At 43.9% G+C, this 23620-nt stretch overlaps 1 protein-coding gene across 1 annotated transcript in view; it reads left to right on the plus strand.

Moving 5' to 3' along the window:
* The window catches only part of MPPBETA (Insulinase (Peptidase family M16) protein), a 34304-nt gene extending 12648 nt beyond the window's left edge, over positions 1-21656 (plus strand). The window contains exons 6-9 of the mRNA XM_087371708.1: positions 885-983; positions 20806-20871; positions 21040-21147; positions 21246-21656. Of these exons, the coding sequence (XP_087227834.1) occupies positions 885-983; positions 20806-20871; positions 21040-21147; positions 21246-21332 (360 nt within the window). The 3' untranslated portion in view covers positions 21333-21656. The remainder of the gene's footprint in view (positions 1-884; positions 984-20805; positions 20872-21039; positions 21148-21245) is intronic.
* The last annotated feature ends 1964 nt before the right edge of the window (positions 21657-23620 follow it).

Raw genomic sequence — 23620 nt, forward strand, 5'->3', positions numbered from 1 at the left:
AACATTTTTGATTTGGCAAAATATGGAGTCATTTCTTTCCAATTCCATAGATTTTCCTGCCTTTGTACAACTAAGGAGTCTTTTATCACTCAATGTAGTAATTTGATCACTTTACTATTACACAAGAGGTATAATCCAAGGAAAATAATTTATAAAGTACGCACAATCTTGGATATGAAGTCTTTATCTATGTTGTATCGGCCTTAGGTATGTTTAGAATGATTGAACATAAGCTGAAAACAAAAAGCGGGGAGCTGAATAGTCCGTTTTTCTTTTAGTTTCAAAAGAGAGTTTGTTTGAGTATGCTTGTGCTTTCTAAGTTAGAAATGCATTTTTGACTCTTTGTAGGAAAAAATACATAAGTGTAAAGAACCATTTAGCTTTTTATGAGTGAGAGTGAGAGTGAGAGTGAGAGTGAGAGAGAGAGAGAGAGAGAGAGAGAGAGAGAGAGCGATATACTAGTTTTTTGGAAGATTTTGTTTCTTGACTTGCTCGTTTATTTTTGCTTAGTCACCTGCTTCCTTTCTTCTTTATTTTTTGTTTTCTTTCTCTTTTATTTATTTGACGTATTTTAGTAAGCACTGGGTTTGCCCAAGAGACTCCGCGGGTCTTTAGAAACCCAGTATAGCTGCTTATGCTTGGGCACTGATGATGACATAAGTGTTGCTTTGCAAGTATGTCTTCCTTTTGTTTTTCTTAAAAGTTTTTGTTTACCTCTTTTTTCTTCTCTTTCATATTCTCTTTTATTTTCTCTTTTATTTTCTGTGTAGATTTTTGATCTTTTGAACAACAAAAAATCTAAATTTGTTTGATTGGACTTATTCTAGTCTTATAAAGGTATATAGTTTTTTGATACCATGAACCGTTTGAGTTCCACTGTGCAGCCAGATGCCTTGGAGGATCTTGCGTGGGCGATAATGCATGAATTTGGGAGATTGATCTATAGAGTATCTGAAGAGGACGTGATTCGAGCTCGAAATCAGGTATTTGCAAAAATTAAGAAAAAATATGGTAATGGTAAAACATAGACTGCTACAAAATGAAATTTAGACTTGGATATAGTTAGATGATGAGGTAAGCAACCTATGCATTTGCATGAAAATTGAGCTTTGTTTAGAGAGGGTACCATTTTGCTATAGAGGGGGTCTGATTGATGTCCTACTATGATGGCTAGATTGCTATCCCAAGGTTAAGAGTCCGTGAATACATTTTGAGTGTTTGAGCACTCTTCAACTGATTGCATAAACTGAATGCCTAAACAATAGTGCAGCAGCCCTGGATCAGACATCTCAAATGAGGCTTCAAGACCATTCTTGAATTCTGCAATTCTCTCTCCACTCGTGCCTGTGAGCAGCATTGTTAGGTTCATTTGTATCATATAGTGAACTCATCCAAGCTGTATCTCTTGGGCCAGCCTCCTTGTCCTACTGGAGAGAGGGGCTGAAAGTCTGCTGTCCTGCAGAGTTTGTAATAGCCATCTGGTGAATCATGTAGCACCCTCCTCTCTGACACCACCTCCTGCACATCCTCCTTCATGTATGACATCTGCATGTGCAGGCTGAATATTCTAATTTTCAATCGGCTCTGGAGTGCCTCAGTTGCCAGTGGAAGTAACCCTTCAAACATATCGTAAGAACCTGCATTCATCTGTTTATAAACTCAGTCATCGACTGATATGAGTTTCCTCTACTGACAAAGTACCGGTAAACTTTACTGAATGCTGTAGCCAATAAAATGGCACTTTTTTCATCTTCTCAAAATGTATGCTGCACACATTATTGCCTCCATAAAAAATCTGTCTTGCTCATGAGAGACCAAATTTTCCTGTCAGCAACATCATTTTGTGGAGGTTTATATGTTTCTCCTTCAAGAAATCTTTGAAGGCATGACATATACTCTGCCCCTTTGTCTGTTCTCAAGTCTACACTTTGCACCCAGACTCATTCTCAACCACAGCCACAAAACTGCAAACATTGAAAGACATCTGATTTTTCTTTTAAGGCATATACCCATGAGAATCTAGGAAAATAATCTACGAAAGTAACAAATTACATGTGGTCCCAAAAATGATGTCATCATAGGACCCCACATCACTGTGTAATTTCGTTTCTGCTCTAACAGATTCATCTCTCGACAAGGCATTCTTGTGCATCTTTCCCAATGTTTAGCCTTCACAGACATGTCTGGACGGAGTCTCCAACTAGGGCAATAACTGTGAACTGCCATAGTTCACATGGCCATGATTCTGCGTTTTTCATTTCTGAAGTAAGTGTTGCCACGGATGCATTTGACATGCTGCTGTTGTTTGTCCAGCTGGTACAATTGTCGATTTAAAGTGCTTGTAGTGACCATTTGATAGTCCTTTTTCTATCCCTGGCGATGCAATTATCATCTTTAATAATGACAACAAAGCCTCTTTTCCCAAAAGTGGACACTGACAGCAAGGCTTCTGAATCCTGGCTCATAAAGGACATTTAGAAGGCGTAAGTCACTACCACAACTGATGATAGAAAAAATATTCACGTTGTGAAGCTGTCCTTTAAATAAGAGACCTTGGGCTCATTCAACAAGCCAAGGCAAAGGCAACCTGATTGTAGCAGGTTAGAATTGAAAAGAGTGGACTGTTTGAAGAGTCCTAAAACACTGCTGTGCTGCCCTGATTTGGACAGCAAAAGCACCAAGAAGTCTACTCGAATGAAGCTAGAAAGCGTGAGGAAAAAAAGTGTTTTGATCTCTGTTTTGGCAGCTTCAGAACGACACCTGTGTATAATTGAAACCGCCCTAGAAATGCAATGTTTGTTGTAGATTACTTGAACAGTAATGGTTCAAAAGGCATCTAGAAGACTGCAGCAGCTAGATACAGCTGTTTCACAGTTAGCAGGACCTGAAAAGAAGTGCTGCCCGCTTCAAAATGTATTTGGAACAGGCCACGACTTCAGTAGACAGATCCAGATAGCTGCTTGCATCCCAAAAACAGCATAAAACTGCTGAAAATGCCTTCACATGCAGCTCTTGGCTGGCACAAGGATTTAGAGGCTCTATGCACAGCAGAAAGGAATAAAGGTGCTCCCGTATTGTCAAGTGGTTAATGATGCATTTGTGAATTCTTCAGTGTAAGCCATCCATCTATGAGAGGGTTTCCAAGGCCCTCCATATCTAGGGATATCCCATGCCTATCGCTGTTACTAAGAACCCCATGCTACAAGCTTTGAAGATTTAGAGCTTGAATTGAGGTTCCTTATAATAAGCTTTGCTTTACATCTCTAGATCAATGTTGTGCAATCACCTCTTTGGATGGGGAAGGATCATTGTTCGCTAGGCCATGCAATGTGACATGGCTCATAGGAAGTAACAACCTACTCTCCGAGGTTGAACTATACGGCCTTGATTAAAGTTCATGCACGATGCTGTTTGCCACAGAACTTGGTTCATTGTGAGGTGCTACCCTTTAGTGAGCTCCAATCAAGGAAGTTCTGGTACGCATACTGTACGGAATTTTACATATGGTACAATAGGACGATAGAGTACATGTATAAAGTCTCTTGTTTTAAAAAAAAGTTTTTTTGTTTATTGTTGGGTGGGTTGGTGTGTTTAAAACAAAAATGTAATTTTTAAACAAGGGGTGTGGTTCAAATGTGTGCCCTTTCGTTTGAATGTATATCTATATCTATAATGCATTCACAGGCAGCTCTTGGCTGGCACAAGGCTTTAGAGGCTCTATACACGGCAGAAAGGAATAAAGGTGCTCCCGTATTGTCATGTGGTTAATGATGCATTTGTGAATTCTTCGGTGTAAGCTGGGCCTTCCATCTATGAGAGGGTTTCCAAGGCCCTCCATGCCTAGGGATGTTCCTAAGGATCCCATGCCTATCGATGTTCCTAAGAACCCCATGCTACAAGCTTTGAAGATTTAGAGCTCTTTCTAGTCCCTAGTGCTATGTACCTTCTCTTTCCCTCCTCTCCCAGTTCACCTCTTTGCTGCGATTTTACTCCACCAGCCCCTACACGGGTTTCCAAGCATTGTATGTCTAATCCTAGAGCTAGCCTCTACTCTTCTTGCATGTGCGCATTGCAAATTGTTCCAGAGGGAGAACCCTTGTTGCAATGAGTGCCAGGTGTGGTTTGAAGACTTGGAAGAGGGTTCACCCATGGTCCACACAGCCCCGTAAATTGTAGAGCATGGACTCCAAGTTACTTTAGTTCGCTCTACAATCTCGATCTAGTAATTAGTTTCAGCTTTGAGCTTTCAATTTCAATGGAATCTCATTCTCTATTATTTAGTATTATTTATGTTCATATATTATTTAGTTTCATTTATGTTGTATGTACATCAATAGTCAACGATGGTAGAATCTACTTGATTGTTGATGGTGATTAATTAATAATAAGTGCATTTTATGGACTATAGTCAAAATATTGTCCCTCTTTCCCTTCTCCCCCCCCCTTCCCTCTCTCTTCCTTTGCTTCCTCTTGGGGGGAAAAAGTAATAATATGCAAAGCCGGCGTACCTTACGAACCTTAAAATATTTATTATATCGCACGACGTATTGATACTTGTGCCGTATGTAACTATGTATCATAATTAACGTACGTCATCACCTTAGCTCCAATACAGAAGCTTATAGAGGATATTCCAGAGGTGGTGTCGCTTGGCATGAAATGTTTCTTCCACGCGGCATTCCAAACATTATGTTGTTTGGCCCTTGGGGATCCACCTGAAATCAAAGGTGTCTCCCCATACGAGAGCCTTCTTCGGTAGTGAAAAAGCCAATTTACTAATGCTAGTTGTTAGAGCACTTGAGGCTAGGTAGTAATGGTGTAAGAGAAATCTCTCTAAGCGAACGCCCGTTCCCTCTCCAAAGAGCGTTATATAATTTGCGCACTTCACATCCAATAACTGGTGCTCCTATTGGATATGGAGATGCATCCCAACCAACTCAATAACCTCAAAATCGAGGTGGGGAGGATCATCACTAGGCCTTAGTGTTGCTGGTGTCACTTGACCTAGTCCACAAGAGGGAAAAAGTTGGTTTATATATCTTTATCAAAGCTCTTGCGCCATTGCCTTAATTGGAGGCCAAAGGCCCTAGAAGTTTGGGCCAAAGTGCCCGGTTTTAGAGCCCTTAAAGGGCTGGACCAGCAGCAGACTGGTCGGCCAGTATTTAGCTGACTGGTCGGTTTTTACGACAGGCCCCTGGGCCTATATAAGGAGAGGCCTCAGGCCTCATTTCAAATCCAGCCAAGCAGTTTTGGGAGGAGCAGAAAGGAGCAACATATCCACCATCCTTGGGCCTCTACACAAGAAGTGAAGGAGAGAGGTGTTGCTGCAGACTTAGCTCCAGGGAGAGGCTGAACCTAGATTGTCTTCTAGGGCAGAAGGTTGCTGAGATCATCATCTTCTGGAGCAGCCATTCACAAGCAGGTTGGAGCATCAGGCTGAACTGATGGCCAAGGGACTGAGGCTAGAGCAGGGCCAGATCTGAGGATCTCAGGGGCTGCACAGGAGGCTGAAGTGGAGCTGTAGGAGAACTGAAGGCAGGAACAAACTGAATGAGAAAACAGGGCAGCCAAGGGGTCCTTTTATAGGGCTGGACTGAGCCAACCCAGTCTGTGAACAGACCGACTCTGTCTGTTTTACAGACTGGTTGGCTTACAACCAGCCTATAAAAAGCTCTCCCTAGCTCATTTGCTAGGGGAGTTTTTGGGCAGCCTTTGCAGGCTGCCTTCCTTGCTTACCTGTCTAGCCTTTGGGCACCCTAAAGGGACTCCTAACCTAGGCTAAGACCTAAACTATAAGATGGAAACACTTAATGTACTGTTCTCCAGTGGGTACTAGTGAACAAGAAGTGACTACTGACTTGACCTAAGGCTGATAGACTGACCTATGTAGCTTGTGTCTGAGTGTCCTTGGACAAGGGCTCACAAAGGGGTCACAGCATACGACAAAATCTCCTATCTGGGAACTATAATGCACTCGTCGATGTAGCCAGTGTGTAACCTTGCACCCAAGTGCAGGGGTGCATGTGACATTCCCCCCTCCTTAACTTGGCGGTAGGCTCATTGCTTCCAAGTAGTCCGCCAATATCTGGGGAAACTCCTAGAAAAAAATATTCGTCCAACCACTCTGCTTCATGGGTACCTCGATCACAGAACTTGGTGTAAAACTCCCGGATCCTACGTCTTGACCCATGCTTGAATTTATGAAAAGGATCTGTTCTAGCTGCAAAACTTCGGCTTCATGAAGAACTTCAGGTTGTTGCTCGTCGGAAATCTCTGAAAGAGGAGGTTCAAAATATGGCTTCAACCAAGCTACATGGAACACATTGTGCATAGTCCAACTGTCTGGTAGGCGTAACTTCATTGAGACATCGTTGATCTTTTGAATACTAGGGAATGGTCCGAAGCTTCTGAAGGATAGCTTAGGGCATCACTTGCCTACTTGCTTCAATCGTTGCTTGATAATGCGTAAATACACCCATTGACCCTCTTTATACTAGACATCTCGTCTGGATTTATTAGCTTGGCGTGTATATGATGCTTGAGCTTTGGCGATGCGGCTTTTCACGGACAATCTCTGCCATGGATTCGGTGGTTTTGTTGGCTTCAAGAGATGGAGACACCATCCGGATGAATAGTGAGGTAAATCGCCGTCCAAATGCCGCTTCATAATGTGTGCGATCAATACTCAAAGAATAGGTATCGTTCAGAATGGCCTGCACAAGTGGAAGAAACTGCTCCCACTTTCCCTGAGCATCATGACAATATGATTTCAAAATATCAAATGCCATACCATTATACTTTCCCGCCTCGCCGCTCGATTGCGGATGGAAAGCGTTGGACATCTGCAGCTTAGTACCAAAAGACGTAAACTTGGAGTCCATGTCGGATGTTATGGTCTTTGGCAACCCTCCAATTGGATAACAATACTTAATAAACAAACGAGCTACATCTTCAGCGCTGGCCGTTTGTTTGCAGGGAATAAGCATAATATTTACTAAAGCGACAAACAATAGTAAGACATTGAGTATTACGAGTACTTGTGGTTGCTGGAAGTGGTCCCACAAAATCCATACCTATGCCTTGGAAAGGACTGTCGGGGATTGGCAATGGCATAAGTAAGCTTGTCGCTTTCTTGTGGGAAGCCTTGACCTTTTGGCATGTTTGACAATTTTTCACATAGCCGTATATGTCCTTCCGCATCTTTGGCCAATAGAAATAGTGTTGCAACTTCTCCAAAGTCCGGTTGATACCTCTGTGACCATCGGTAAGGGCGTCATGGGCATCATGAAGAAGAAACTGTCATTTGTCTTTGAGTACACACAACCTTTTCTTATAGAAAAGCCAACTTCCTCTAATGAGTAATGGCCTGGAGCAAGCGTCGTGGCTAACTGGAACTGCGTGTCAAACTTTGCCGACTCCGCGTACTGTGCCTTCATGCTATCAAGATCCTTTTCTTTGATTTCGAGCACAGTGGCTTGCTGAATGGTCTGGATGGAACCTTTCCGACTGAGAGCGTTTGCAACGGGGTTGTTTTTGTTGGGAACGAACTCGATCATTCCCCCAAATTGCTAGAATATCTGACTCCACCGCTGCTGCCGATCACTCCATTGTGTACTAGGCATTGTCTGAAGCCACTCAAGGGCTTGGTGATCTGTCTTTACCGCGAAAGTCCTTTCCGTATAGGAAAGGCTTCCAATGTTTTAATGCCTGGATGACACCGAGGAGCTCTCTATCATACACTGAATAGTTCTTTTCGGCATTGTTGGGGTAAAGGCACATTGCCAACCCTTCATTAAAAGATAGGACACCTATGACTATCTTAAGACAGTCATAGGGTAAACCTAATCCTAATAAAACATAAGTGAGTTTGTGGTGTGGCTCATCATTCTTCACACCCGCACTAGAGTGTCACTCTCTCTCACTCTCACTCTCTTGCTCTCTTCCACTACACTCCTCCCTCTCAACTGGTATCAGAGCCTACCTTAGCCTCCCTTGCCTACCTAGCCTCCTCTCCCTAGCCTATCCTTTCCGTACGGCCGTACGGACAGATCCGTACGGCCGTACGTCGTCCGTACAACCGTACGGACGGATCTCGACGGATCTCGATGGATCTCGACGGATCTGCGCAGGGCAGCGAACGGGACGGTGGCGCATTCCGCCTGCAGGGCGACAGCGCGGGCGCGGGCTGCAAGGTGAAGGCGCGGGCGCGGGCTGCAGGGTTTTTGCGCGGGCTGCAGGGTGACGTCGCGGGCGCAAGCGTCGTCGGGTTGCAGCTGTACAGCAGCTGCTGTACGCAGCATTGCGACGCTGCATCAGGCAGCTGCATAGCTGCTGTGCGCAGCTACTCATACGGCAGCCGTACGGACTGTCCGTACAGTTGTACGGACTGCCGTACAACCGTGTACGGGCGTCTCCTTCACTCACCTGCAGGACTCGTTTGTTTTTGCTGCAAAGACTCGACCTTTTTGGGGGGAAGCGTGCCTGCTACAGGGACAGAGAGTACACAGGTCCTCTGCAGGGACAGAAGTACAGCAGGTACTTTGCAGGTACTGAAAAGTACAGCAGACACACTTTTTTGTTGGAAGAGGAATAGTGCTGAAGCACTCTGTTTTGTGCATGTACGCGCAGTACATGAAGCATTCCTGAAGCATTTCAGCTGTATACTGTGCATTTGTTGAGGTACAGCAGATACTCTTGTGTCACTCACGCTTGAGGTGACTTGTACCACAGTGGTGGTGTTTGCGCAGTTACTTGTCTTTCAGGAAGATGCTTGTTTTGCAGAAGCTTCTATGCATTTACTGAGTGCAATTCTCAGTTTTGGGTGACCATTTCAAAGGGCTTTTGCCTGGATGTGTTTGCAGTATATGCCTTGAGGCAGTGTGTAGCCAGGGAGCACACATTTGCTTTGTTTCCGCAGTGCATTTGGTGACATTTGTTGCAGGTCACATTCTTTGTACGCACTTTGAAAATCTCAGTTGAGCCACGCTTGGTTAGGGCGCATCGAGTTTACTCGGTCCCTAACTGCCCATCGTTGACAGTGCTCAAAAGATTTTCTTCTTGGTGTTTGTACTTTGTGATTTGTGTTGTTACTGAGTACACAGGGGCAGTCTATGCATTGCACATTGTCAGGTACAAGTGTCAGAGAGATTTCATATTGTATGCTACCTCAATGTTGAGGTGTTCTCCACTTGATTCAGGTGTCAGATCAAGGGGCCTTTGCCCAGACTTTGTTTGATAGCACTTGGGTTACCGACAGAGATCTTCAGATGCTTTTTCTCCCCTTGGTATAAGGGTGATTGCTTGGGATTTATCCCATTTACTGTTGCAGGTTTTGTGACAGGCTGAAGGGTCATTTACTGTTTTTGGGGTGTTTGTCAAGTGGTTTCTGCAATTTCACTCAGTGCAATACCTCATCTGAGGTGGGAGAAGTGATCAGTACAGTCAGTACAGCAGTGTTTACAGCAGTGTTGGTGGTTTTGTCAGATGATTATGCACTGTTAAGCACTTGTTGAGCAGCAGCAGCAGTCTGAAATTACTGTTTTTATGCCTCTTTGAGCTCAGAACAGTTTGTCAGAAGGTACAGTATTTGCAGGGTCATTTACTGTTTTGCTGTAGATTTTACTGACAGTAAAAACAGCACCATTGAGAGTGCTTCTGGCTCTTGAATAGAGCAGGTTTTTTCTGAGAAATCAGAATTTTTATTCAGTCTTTTTACTTCCAGGGAGTCAGGTACTTTCCTCATCTGATATGGCATCAGGGGGAGGTGATTCTTCAATTCTGAACATAAAGAAACTGGAAGGAGCACACAACTATGCATTATGGGCAGAACAGTGCTTGAATGTACTTCTGTTAAAGAAGATTGCTAAGCCCATAAGGGTGAAGGGTGTCAAGCCATTTGACATGGCAGCTGATGACTGGGAAGAGCTTGATTTGTCTGCGAGGGCAGCTATCATGCTCACTATTTCAGACACTCTTGTGTTCAATGTACAGGCTGAAAAGACCTCTTATGGTCTATGGCAAAGACTAGAAGAATTGTATGCCCAAAAGAGCTCAGCCAGTAAGGTTTATTGGCTGAAGAAGCTGGTCGATCTTCGCATGAAGGAAGGTACAGCTATGACCTCACACTTGAGTGAGTTCAATGCTATCTTTACACAGCTGATTGCACAGGGGTTGAACCTTGATGAGGAGTTCAAGGCTACTTTCTTGCTGTGTACCCTCCCCGAGAGTTGGGACACTTTCAAGACCACCCTGTCAAACTCGAATGCCACTCTTATTTATGCTGATGTAGAGAGCTCTCTCCTTATGGAGGAGATGAGCAGGAAGAATAATGCGGGCAGCAAGTCTTCAAATGCTTTGCAGGTACAGGACAGAGGCAAGACTCAGCAGAAGGGGAGATCTGCTAGTAAGTCCAAATCCCGCAGTCAGTCCCGTGGCAAAAAGGACATTGAATGCTTTTATTGTGGCAAGAAGGGACATGTGAAGTCGAAGTGCTTCAAGTTCATACGGGATCAGAAAGCCAAGAAGGCTGAAACAAAGGATGCAGGAAATGCAAGCAAAGGCAAAGGCAAGGCCAAGGCAGATGACTTGGATGCAGTGAATGTTGCAGCAGAGGACAGTGACAGTGACATACATGATGTTTTATGCTCTTCTGCTGTAATAGCACATGCTTTGGTTATTGATGGCCATGACATGCACACCTGGCTCTTGGATTCAGGTGCCTCTTTTCATGTTACTCCTCATAGGGAGTGGTTTACTTCCTACACAGGTACTCATGGAGTTGTTCATCTTGGGAACAACTATGCATGTCAGATTGCAGGGATTGGCAGTATACAGATAGTATTTCCTGATGGACAGTCATTTATGCTTGATGGTGTTCGCCATGTGCCGCAAATCAAGAAAAATCTGATTAGCACTGGCTTATTGGATGACAGTGGTTACCACACCACATTTGGGGATTCCAAATGGGTGATTACTGATGGCCAGACTGTAGTGGCTGAGGGTTTTAAAAGTGATACCTTGTACCCTCTTTATGTTTCTAGTGTGGGTAATCATGTTGTTGCCATAACCGAGCTGCCAAAGGTTTCATTGTGGCATAGCCGGTTGGGATACATGTCTGTTAAAGGAATGCAAGAACTGTCACGTTTGGGTTATCTGCCGCCTCTCTCTTTCTCAGATTTGCCTACTTGTGATCATTGTATTTTTGGCAAGCACTCTGTCACTCCTCATAAGAGGAGAACTCCTCAGAATAGAGCACCACTTGATCTAGTGCACACTGATCTGTGTGAGATGCCACAGTTATCACTAGGGGGTGCAAAATATTTTATTATTTTCATTGATGATGCCACACGTAAGGTGTGGGTCTATTTCTTGAAGCATAAGGGAGATGCCTTAGATGCTTTCAAGAAGTTTGTCGCTCAGGTTGAGAATCGGACAGGTCGTAGGCTGAAATGCCTCAGATCCGATAATGGGGGTGAGTATGTGTCACATGCTTTTGTGCAGTTTTGCCAAGCTAAGGGCATCAAACAGGAACTCACAGCCCCTCATAATGCATCTCAAAATGGTGCAAGTGAGCGGATGAATCGAACTATTCAGGAGAAGGTTCGATGTATGTTGTCTTATGCTGCATTACCCCATGGCTTTTGGGCAGAAGCCGTGCAAACAGCAGTTCACATTATTAACAGGTCACCAAATAAGGCTTTGGAGTTGAAAGTGCCAGAGGAGGTGTGGTCTGGCAAGCCACCCTCATATAAGCACTTACGTGTACTTGGCTGCGAGTGCTTTGCTCATGTACGCAAAGATCTACGCACCAAACTGGATCCAAAGTCTATCAGATGCATCTTTATGGGTTATGGTAACGAAGGTGAAATGGGGTACAGGTTATGGGATCCCGTTAAACGGAAGATTATACGCAGCAATGATGTCATCTTTAAAGAAGATAGTGTACACAAGGAACCCGTGCAACCTGTAGAATACAGGAGGGTTATTTATGATGATGTTGGACAGCAAAGAATGCCCATTTATATGCAGCAGCAGGCTGCTGCAGATCACCCTGTTCAAGAGGGTATACAGGCTGAAAATCAGCCAGATAATTTTGCCAATGATGCACCACTGGATGTGCCAACAGATGGGGCTGTAGTACAGCCAGATATGGTGGTACAGCCACCCGTCATGCATGAAGAACAGGCTGGACAGCAGCCTAACCCGGAACATTTTGTTAGGAGGAGCACCCGTGCACAACGGCCTCCTGCCAGGTTTGTTCCAGGAGCCAATAATGTGGCTGATTTTATCATGCTGACAGATTGTGGTGAGCCTTCCAGCTTCAAGGAAGCTATGGGAAGAACAGAGAAAAAGAAGTGGGAGAAAGCCATGCAGTCAGAAATGGACTCCCTACTTCAGAATGATACATGGGATTTGGTGCAGTTACCTGCAGGCAGAAAGGTTTTGCCATGCAAGTGGGTTTACAAAGTCAAAGTGGATTGAAATGCTTTACCTCGGTATAAGGCCAGATTGGTTGCCAAGGGATTTAAGCAGGAAAAGGGCATTGACTTTGATGAGATTTTTTCCCCTGTAGTCAAGATGACTACTTTGAGAGCAGTGTTAGCTCTTGTTGCTCATGACGACATGGATTTATGTCAGATGGATGTGAAGACAGCTTTTCTTCACGGAGATCTTCATGATGAGATCTATATGAGTCAGCCAGAGGGATATGCTGTTAAAGGGAAAGAACAGCTTGTGTGTAAGCTCAAGAGGAGCTTGTATGGACTCAAGCAGGCGCCAAGGGAATGGTACAAGAAGTTTGATGCCTTCATGCAGTCCCAAGGGTATCATCGGTGTGAGACCGATCATTGCTTGTACACCAAACGGGCAAAGGATGGCACTTTGATGCTACTCATTCTATATGTGGATGACATGCTTATTGCCAGTAAATCTCAGCATGAGATTAGTGCTTTGAAGAAACAATTGCATAAGTCTTTTGACATGAAAGACTTGGGTGATGCAAATCATATTCTTGGCATGCGTATTACTCGTGACAGGTCCAAGGGACTTTTGTTTTTGTCACAGAAAGAGTACATTGACAAAGTACTGCAGAGGTTTAAAATGGAGGGAGGGAAGTCCATTAGTACCCCGTTGCCTCCACATTTAAAACTCAGCAGTAAGGACAGCCCCAGATCAGATGATGATAAGGCTGAAATGGCCAAGGTTCCGTATGCATCTGTAGTTGGATCTCTGATGTATGCCATGGTTGCCACTCGTCCGGATATTGCTTTTGCGGTGGGAGTCATCAGCAGGTATATGGCAAATCCAGGCAAGCGGCATTGGGAAGCAGTGAAAGGTGTCTTGAGGTATCTCAAAGGTACCAAAGACTTGTGCATATGCTATGGTAGGCAGGATGCATTGGTGCATGGTTTTACAGATTCAGACTATGCAGGGAATGCGGATAACAGGAAGTCTACTACCGGTTATATTTTCACATTTGCAGGAGGTGCTATATCATGGGTGTCTCGGTTGTAGAAATGCGTTGCACTGTCAACCACAGAAGCTGAATATGTTGCAGCCACTGAGGCTTGCAAGGAAGCAATATGGCTTACTCGGCTGGTGGGAGATTTGGGCATTACAGGAGATATGCCAGTTTTGCATTGTGATAGTCAGAGTGCTATCATGTTGGCAAAGAATCCAGTCTTTCATCAGAAGACCAAGCACATAGAAGTGAAATATCATTTCATCAGGGAGGTACTGGAAGACAAGCGACTTGAGCTTGTGAAAGTGCATACTGATGATAATCCTGCAGATTTGCTCACTAAGAGCTTGCCTACAGAGCGGTTTGCACATTGCCGCCACATCATGGGATTAGGATGAGACCATTCTTACTTTATGGTCTTGTATACAGTAACTGTATATTGCTGTAATTTTTATTCTTTTCTCCCCTTTAGGCACATTGGCCTTTAGGTGGGAGGTTGTTGGGGTAAAGGCACATTGCCAACCCTTCATTAAAAGATAGGACACCTATGACTGTCTTAAGACAGTCATAGGGTAAACCTAATCCTAATAAAACATAAGTGAGTTTGTGGTGTGGCTCATCATTCTTCACACCTGCACTAGAGTGTCACTCTCTCTCACTCTCACTCTCTTGCTCTCTTCCACTACACTCCTCCCTCTCAGGCATCGTTAAGCTTTCTGCTGTAGTATGCCATGGGCCTATCTTCTTGCTGTAAAACTGCCCCTATGGCGACATTGCTAGCGTCTGTGATTACCAGAAATGGATCATCCCAAGAGGCGATCTTCATAACTGGTGCTGTCGTGGCCAACCGTTGCAAGTCGTGGAAGGCTTGCAAAGCTTTGCCTGTGACTTGAACTTTTTGTCTGTGTGTCTTTATCCCCTTGAGTAAATCTATAAGAGGGGCTGCGTATGTTGAGAAACCCTCCATGTGCGAGTTGTATGCTTGACACAAACCCACAAAGGATCGGATCTCCTGGGCTGTTGTGGGGACAGTCCAACTTGTGATAGATTGGATCTTCTTAGGGTCCAATTGAATCCCTTGAGCACTAATGATGTAGCCCAAATACTGAATTTCCAGCAATCTGAATTTACTTTTCTTTGTGTTGAGATATAGCTGGTTATCGCGTAATAACTGTAGGGCACATCGCACATCCTTAATATGCTGCGCGGTTGTCGCGGAAAAGATAAGGATATCATCAGTCATAAATAGCCATAACTTGGATTCTTAAAATCCAAATTCTACTAGTTGAATCCTCTTGCTTCACCTAAGCCCAAGGTTCCCCTAGCCTTGTTGGATTAGTCGCTAATCCCAAGGTTAGTGCCAAGTAAGTAACACCCTGGTCATGTAGTAGCTGGCCAAGAGGAAATGTGCCCTATGTAGGAAGACTTTCATCCCCTTGACATTTGGGAACTCCATATCGGGCTAGTTTTGTTTTCTATGAGGTTTGGAGATGCATCCCAGCCAACTCGAGTTCAGAAGCCAACTCGGTGTCTTCTGAACTCTGAGACAAAGAGGAAGCGGAGGGATTGTTGCCTGTTGCCTATTAGATTGGTGATCACCTCCCCATGTGTGAGCCCTCAAATCAGGAGTGCATTGGGGGGGGGGGGGTGTACCATAGAGAAAAAGAAAGTTTTGGGCCACATGGGCAGCAAAGAGGTTGCCACGCAGACAGCAAAGAGAGGAGAGTACCTGGCAGATGTGGCATCACCAGGAGGGCCGATCTGAAGCGGAAGTGCACCACGTGGCTATCCACGGGTGGAGAGAGCTAGAGTGGGCAGGGAATTCAGCACGATGACATCAATGATGACAGCAGCAGATGCATGGACAGGTACAGCAGGCTGTATGGAGCATTTGCTGCAGGTCTGGAGCCTGGAAAAGGCTTGGCAGGAGGCAGAACAGGTGCAGCACAAAAGGCACACAGATTTGGGGCAGAGATGGGCCCCTATTATGAGCTGGAAGAGCCTGGGCCAGTGGCTGGATGCTACGTGGCCAGGGCCAGCAAGGGGCCTACTAAGGCATGAATATATGGGCCAACCAGGTCGGTCAGTAGGGCCTGCCTATACAACGGCCTCAATTGGCATCATCTGGAGCAACACTTCAAGGAGCAGGAAGGAGCAGCAGAGCAGCACCGATTGGGCCTATGACCAAGAGGTAATTGGGGCTGGGGAGCTGCAGGGGGCTGCCCACCTAGGCTGACTTCCCGGGCAGTAAGGTGGAGAGATAACGGATGGAGAGTCTACACAAGCTCATAGAGGAGTGCGCGGGCTCAGGGATCTGGAGGTGCCAAGCAGATAGTAGGAGAGCTTTTGGTAAGATCAAAGGACCATGGTTTGGCGGGACTCTGCATCTCTTTTGTATTGTTTCTAGTTTTTGATGGAATATACCATTGTGGATTCTATATCTTTCTTGGAGCACTGTCTATTTAATGGCACACACACACACACACACACACTAATGGTTGTGAAGTACACATAAGGAAAGAAGTATTAGATTCCGTAGTCAAACACTCCCGCGTGTAATTCCTGGGGATGCTCCATCAGTCTTCCACTCCAGGATACCCTCTGTAGAGTTTCCTTTCTAACATTGTATAATTTGTGGACTCCACATCTGGCTAGTTTTGTTTTCTATCAGATTAGGAGATGTATCCCAGCCAACTCGGTGCTTTTTGAACTCAAAAAGTAAGCCAGGACCTCGACTTCAAAGAGGAAGAGGAGGGGTTGCTGCAGATGTGGTGACGGCTGGCAACATCCTGTGTGGAGGCAGTTGTATGTCCCAAGAGTGGTCTTCTGTGAATTTGTTCTGGGTGTTGGCTTTAGGAGGGGGTTGTAGGGGTTAGGTCCCACCCTCATTGCTACCCACATGGCAGCCCATGTGGCAGCCTGGCATTTCTTATTTGATCTGCAAACTCACTCACTGCCCACATGGCATCTAATCTATGCTGGTACACCTCCCCCATGCATTTTGGGGCTCACAGATGGGGAGGTGACCATCTAAGCCCCAACACCCCTCTCACCAATACATCGTGGGTCAATCCCTACTCGTCGATGCAGATTCTCCATTGGCCCCTTTGCAGAAGCCCTCTGGAACAATTTGGATTCGTCATCGTTCTTTGCTCTTTCAATCAGCAGCTCCTGCTCCTCCAGGTCAAGTCTTGCACGAGAGAACCATCCTGGTACACAGATACAATCTTGGTAGTACGACAGGTTCATGGCAGAGCAATCCTGATGCAAACATCATCCAGTTCTCCCGGTCGCAATCAGTGAACAGCGTTCCCGAGGTCTGTTTCAACATGTCCATCCTGTGGCAAAACAACTTGAGCAATGAGACGCTAGTGACTGATCCACAGATCTCTCAACCCAAGTATCTCTCCAAATAAATTGGACCATGAGCTCCACATGAGCTCTCAAGCAAGTACTCTTTTGCTTCAGCACACTGTAGGTGTTCCTGTCTGCACCACTAAGCTCCAATACGTTCATCATGTCCACCTTCCATCAATAAGCTTCTGAGCTTCAGAGAAGCACCAACACATCCCCTTTGCCTACCAGGAAGGCATACACCTTCCAATCTCTCATCACTTGAGAAACATAAAGTATGAAATCTGCCTACAGCATGCTATCAAGGCTTAATGAATAAACAATGAATGCATATACCAATTGATCCACGTGCTTGTTGCTTGCTTTGAAAGCAAGCCGTGCATTTAAGAATTCGGGAGGCTATGGCATGGCTAGCTTACCCTGTTGACTTGATGCCATGTGGCAGACTGTCGTCGTTTCTACTCAGCACTTGTCGCGGGGATCCCATAGCTCATTATCTAGGGATTGTAGGATCCCGTAGGATAGAATAGATGCATCTTGCAAGAGGTGTGAGAACACAATGAAATCTCTATATTATGATTGTGAGAGAGAAGACTCTCTCTTATAGAAAGGGGGAGAAGGTAATACCTTTCCTACATAGTGGCAATCAGTCCCTACATGAGTGGGAATCAATCCCTACATCAGTGGGATTCCCTTTGTCTTACATCATCACTTAGGTCACACAGTAGACACATCATAGCACTTGATGTGCCTTTACAACACACACAAACACACATGTGACTCCCCTAGATGCACACATGCACCATAGAGCAAGCCCTTGATCATACTTACCCCAACAAACCCCCCTCAAGGGATTGCCTCTTGCAGTGTCAAGGATTTATCTAGTCTCATAGTTTCTCATGCCATTTATCTAGTCTCATAGTTTCTCATGCTATCTCACGGTGGTCAAGGATTAATCTATGGCTAGGATCTCATGCTAGCAAGGGTTCCCAGGGGTGTGAGTTTTACAGAAATGGGATAGTCAAAACACATCACATGGTCTACATCATATGGTGAACATAGGTGATTTACATAACATATTCTTTTTGGAGTACTACTCCAGGCTCTCAAAATTTTGACCAAGTGATGATAAACAAAAAAGACAAAGTGCCTAAAAAGCATAGTCTTCATCATGTGGAGACTCATCAAATGAAAGTAGATTGGCTGTTTTCAACTTTGTAGCTTCTTCCTTTTTGGCTCTACAATACTTTTCAGAGAGGCATAGGCTGTGCCATTGCCTCTCTGGTAGGCTATGTCATTGTCTTTCCGGAGTTCCATGTGTCTTTCTTCTTCTTGAAGAGCAGTAATAAGACCTTCAAGAGTAGGATTAGGAAGATTTTTCAGAGTGGTAACAACATGATCATAATCTTCAGGCATACTTTTGAGCAATACTGCCATTGCATCATCTGTAGTGATTGGAGAGTTGATAGAAGCAAGTTGAGTCATGAGACTCCGCATATAATTGACATGGGCAGCCAAAGGAGTGCCACTAGCCATCTTTAATTCAAAGAAAGCAATCTTAAGTGACAATTTTGAGATGTGAGAGCTAGCACAAAAAATAATGTCAAGCTTCTGCCAAGCTTCAGAAGGAGACTCTAAATCAGAAATGCGATGAATATAGTCATCTCCTAAGCCAAGAGCAATGATGCCATAGGCTTTCTCCTCTCTAGTAGGATCTCTTGCCGGATGTGTCGGAGCTGAGGATTCTCCAGCATTAGAGGCTGTTGAAGTAGTTGAAGTAGGTTTGACAAGCCCCCAGAGGTTTTCCCTCATCAATGCAAACTTAATCTTCATGTGCCATGTGTGAAAGCCTTTACCATTGAACTTATCCATATTCAAGATGGTAGCCATGAGAGGGTCTAACTCAGAATGGGCAGCGTCTACTCTCTTACAAGGCTAGAAAGAGTTGAAGAGCTTCAAAATACAAGCATTTAGAATAGCAAAGGCTTGCAACCAAAATACAAAACATAATGGAAATGATGTTTTCACTTGCATGCTTCATAGAGGTGGCTAAATGAAAGCATTCCAAGCAAATCCAAGTGTAGCAACTAAAAGCAAAGCTGTAGCCATAGTTGTACTGAAGCTATTCATCACTTTAAAACATCAGAAATGCTAAAGTAGCATCTAATGTAGCATCAAAGTCATAACATTGTCAAAACTGTCCAAAACAGAGGCCTGAACTTGGAGGGTGCAATTCTCACAGCTCATAGCTCTATTCAAGGGGATTTTTATGCAGGAAGAAGGGCCTTATACCAGAGAAGGGCTACCAGCAAGGAGAGGCGCAATGGTGTCAGGTCGCCATAGTCAGTAGCTTGAAAGTCGACTGGTTTTTCGTCATTTTCTCCTCCATCTGTTGTCCAAATGAGCTCAGATTTCAGCAGCAGCTTGCCCTCAGTGTCGTCCAGCACAGGCTCAGAGGAATTTGCAGATAGGTAGGTACAGAGGCGGAATTGCGCGAATGTTCGTCGAGGAGTGTGAGTGTTGGCATTTCACGTACAGTCGAAATTTCAGCAAATGCTTGCAGCTGGAAGTTCGCCCATACAAGAGGAGTTTGCAGCTCAAAGGGTTTGGGCAATGGTCGTTTGTAGGCAGAGAACAGAGCTCTCAAAGATTTGGGGGAGGAGGAGGAAAATGGAGAAGATGAAGAAACTTGTAGTTTATGCTTGAGATAGCATCTAATGCTAGGCTAGGCTAGATTTAGAACATAAAGCTCTGATACCATTTGTAGGATCCTGTAGGATAGAATAGATGCATCTTGCAAGAGGTGTGAGAACACAACGAAATCTCTATATTATGATTGTGAGAGAGAAGACTCTCTCTTATAGAAAGGGGGAGAAGATAATACCTTCCCTACATAGTGGCAATCAGTCCCTACATCAGTGGGAATCAATCCTTACATCAGTGGGATTCCCTTTGTCTTACATCATCACTTAGGTCACACAGTAGACACATCATAGCACTTGATGTGCCTTTACAACACACACAAACACACACGTGACTCCCCTAGATGCACACATGCACCATAGAGCAAGCCCTTGATCATACTTACCCCAACAGGGATCAAATCGGGAATTTGACATCAGTTAAGGTGAGTATGTAGATTGTCAATAATTTTTTTAATTTACCATTGTTTACTTGGCAGCATTGAACTATGCGATGCGTCACTCACAGCGCTTCGTGCCCTACAATCATTTGACTGATCGGTACACTCCTGTAAATCAAACCTTGAACCTGAGCAAAAGAGATGGTTTGAATTTTACAAAGTAATCGTTTTGCCAAGGAGAATGATGTCGATACTCTTCCTTAAACTGTGTACAACAGAAGAAGGAAAGACCTGTAAGTATTTTGAAGGAACGATGCATATACCAGATTCAAATGTCCGTAACATGCAGAGCTTTCTTAGAACGCTTATGATGTATCCTCTAAACTTATTCTTAAAAAAACCGAAACAGGGATTACTTCAAGAGAAATGGAGAGAGGACAGAACACTCGGCAATTGCCAGAATGAATTGACTTGATTGCTTGGGTGAATGCCAATCTTGTCTTCAATTTTTAAATAAAAAATTTAGCTCTTTGCTTTCGCTAGCAATGACTTGTTGTTGCTTAAGTATTACTCTTAAATACTGTTGCAATTAGTATGCTGTAATATGGGCATCAATGGATCTCTTTGAGACCATCTTAAGCTTATGCTTTTCATGAACAATCCCTCTTTAGTTTACGGAAAACTACACCTCATTCCAACTAGATATGTTCTTTGGCCTCGGCTGTTTTTTCACTATTACATTCTCCCCGTGAGGCATTTCAGTGTGTTGCAGATATTTCGTCTTGGAATTCACATTTTGTTCTGAAATGTGTGTTGTAGTAAATTGTTTTGGTGCTTCAAACTTTCATGTACTACCAATCAGCTGGTACAGTCTTAACTGACAAGTTTCTGTTTGTGCTCCTTTGTGCAGCTGAAAGCCTGTTTGCTGTTGCATTTGGATGGTACTAGTGCGATTGCAGAAGACATTGGACGCCAGGTGCATAGGTCCCCTTTCAATTCAAATGTGTATAGTTTAAATAGGGCCTCGCTTGATAAATCATGCCATGAGATGTGTTCAGTAATCAAATTTGAACATTAGATAAAAAGGCAGATTTACAAATGAGAGAGACATCACTCACATGAGACGTGTTCTTTGTGCAAGCAGTTGCTCACATATGGTCGGAGGTTGCCTCTGTCTGAAATGTTTGCAAGAATAGATGCAGTAGATGCTTCTACAGTAAAGAGAGTTGCCAACCGTTTTATATACGACAAGGTGTGCTGCCGGTGCTTAATAATCTTACATTTGCATTTTTTAAGATGTGGAATCCACTGCATTCTGGTTTGACAAGGTGCATTGCGTTTGTCATACAGGATGTGGCTATTGCTGCCATGGGCCCAACACAAAATCTTCAAGATTATAATTGGTTCCGTCGCCGCACCTACTGGCTACGGTATTAAAAATAACGATGGAAATATTTTTTTTTGAATTCTCCAATTTCCAATCGTATGGGCGCAGTCATCATGTGAGGATTTATGTACTCCAGAAAGTACTTAAAGCCTGAATTTAAAGTAGCAATAAATTCTCCTTCCCAGTTAGGAGCATTGTTTCTTCTGGACAAAGTGTACAAGAGGCTACATTTTCCATATGGTTTTATGCCCCTAGAGGAGAGAGGATGGCCTTCGGGGTTCGACATTTTGATTAGTTTCATATCCTACATTATGGGTGCTTCAAGGCCTGGCTGACTAGGTACAAACGTTATAAAGAGGTTCAGCCTTTTATTTTGTTGTTGTGAAGGCTGTGCATTTGCAGGTGGGGAAAGAGCATGCACCTACATGCATGACACTTGGCCCTTCATTAAAGCTTTAACCACCATAGCTGCATACCACACTGCCACAAGTCGGTTAAGGTATGCAATATTAAATGATCACAGCCATTGAGTGATAGGGAATTCCCACTTGAAAACTTTCTAAATCTCTGCAGATAGGGTTGAATTCTTAGCCATTTCTTTTGTTTCTTGTCTCACATTGATTTCAATTATGTTGCTGTGGCGTTGCTGAGTATCTATAATGATTGGGAGTTGTGATTGAAGGCCGAGCAAGGTATCTTTCTTTCCCAGTGTCCCAGCATACTGCTATATTGTGGGCAGATTCTGCCATTTCCTTAGATGGGTTGAATACTGTAGGGTTGTACGAACGAATGCTTGAGGAGTAAAAAGACTAAAGGGCTCTTATAGCACGTACCACTTATGTTGTTTCTGGTCCTGTGATGCATGCACGAATATTGAATAGATGGATTATGTATGCCCGTGGAGACCTTCGTATACATACTTTATTGATTAATTTCTCGCACAAATATTGAATAGATGGATTATGTATGTTTGTGGAGACATCCGGAATACCTTCGTATACATACTTTATTGATTAATTTCTCATACATGCATGCTTCATTCATGTGTATGTGTATATCATGAATCCACACATCTATCAATCTCACATTATGGTATGGAATGGCATTGCATGCCATCCACAATTCATCCTGCACCCCTTGCCTCGCCTTCACACCACGAATTTTTAGGTAACTACACACAACACTATGCTACATGTAGCATAACTAGATGCTTCCCTCTCTCTCTCTCTCTCTCTCTCTCTCTCTCTCTCTCTCTCTCGTGTAGTATAAATACAATATAGTACTTACGTACTTACATAGTATCACATGAAGTTCCTTCCTATTCTTGCATTCCCTCTTGGGACATTCATGAATCCATTGGATTGCATTTCATTCTATGATGCATCCATGTGCACATAAGAATAAATAAATAAAAAAGAGAGATATCTATAGTGCTTTAAAGTACTTTCTTTTGATGGGGGATCTTTTAAAAGATGGGCAATTGTTATTGAGATTGTGATGTCTTTTGTTAGCATTGCCTTAGGTTGGCAATGTGTGAAAAACTAGTGGTGCAAAGAAATTGTTATTTGTCAAGATGTCGGTGAGAAGAAACTTTGGTAGGAGAGTTTCGGCACAGTTGAGGCAAAAGACCTTTGGTCTCGAGTGCTTGAATGAGAAAGAGGCGCCAAAATTTCAAAAAGCCTAAGTAGTGAGGAGCTTTGAGCTCTTTTCCACATTTGCCTACGAATTACTAATTCGTTGCTTCGTTTACTCATGTCTTCTTCATCAAGAGATTCCCTTATTTTGTCGAGTCTGTTGCCATTTCATGTTGCATGATTTTGGGCTCGGCTTGGCATATCCTCTAATCATTGGTTGTAGCAGCCCTTGGAAATTGTGCCCATTTGTTTGCTCATTGTGGATAACCCCAACAAATTGTGCTCGTGGGGAGCACCTACATAGAAGTATAAGCATGCCTTCTTTGGGCTCTCTTTCCTTAGAGATGGTAGTCATGCCATATCAAGACTCTTTTCTTGATATGGCAACCATGCCGATGCCCTTCCCTTGCGCCAGGTTACATTTTGCAACAAGGCTACTTTAAGACACAATTCATCAATGTTGGACAATTTGTCCAATCTTTTGTGTAGGGCTTCTTTTGGGCCATTCGTATGTTGAATGGCAACCCTTAGGCTCGACGGAATAAATTCCATTGGTACCATTGCTTATATAGATCGAGTGCCAAGTGGAATGGAGTGTGCTTCGTCATGACATTGAATGCTATTTGGTAGGCCCAAAGTGATGTGTGGCTCTTGTGGTCCCAACCCTTTTGATGTTCATTCACAATTTTATAAATAATTCCTTT

This window comes from Dipteris shenzhenensis, chromosome 33 (assembly GCF_047967505.1).
Source record: "Dipteris shenzhenensis isolate YYH24624 ecotype China chromosome 33, Dip_SZ_1.0, whole genome shotgun sequence".
In the NCBI taxonomy this organism is placed as follows: Eukaryota; Viridiplantae; Streptophyta; class Polypodiopsida; order Gleicheniales; family Dipteridaceae; genus Dipteris; species Dipteris shenzhenensis.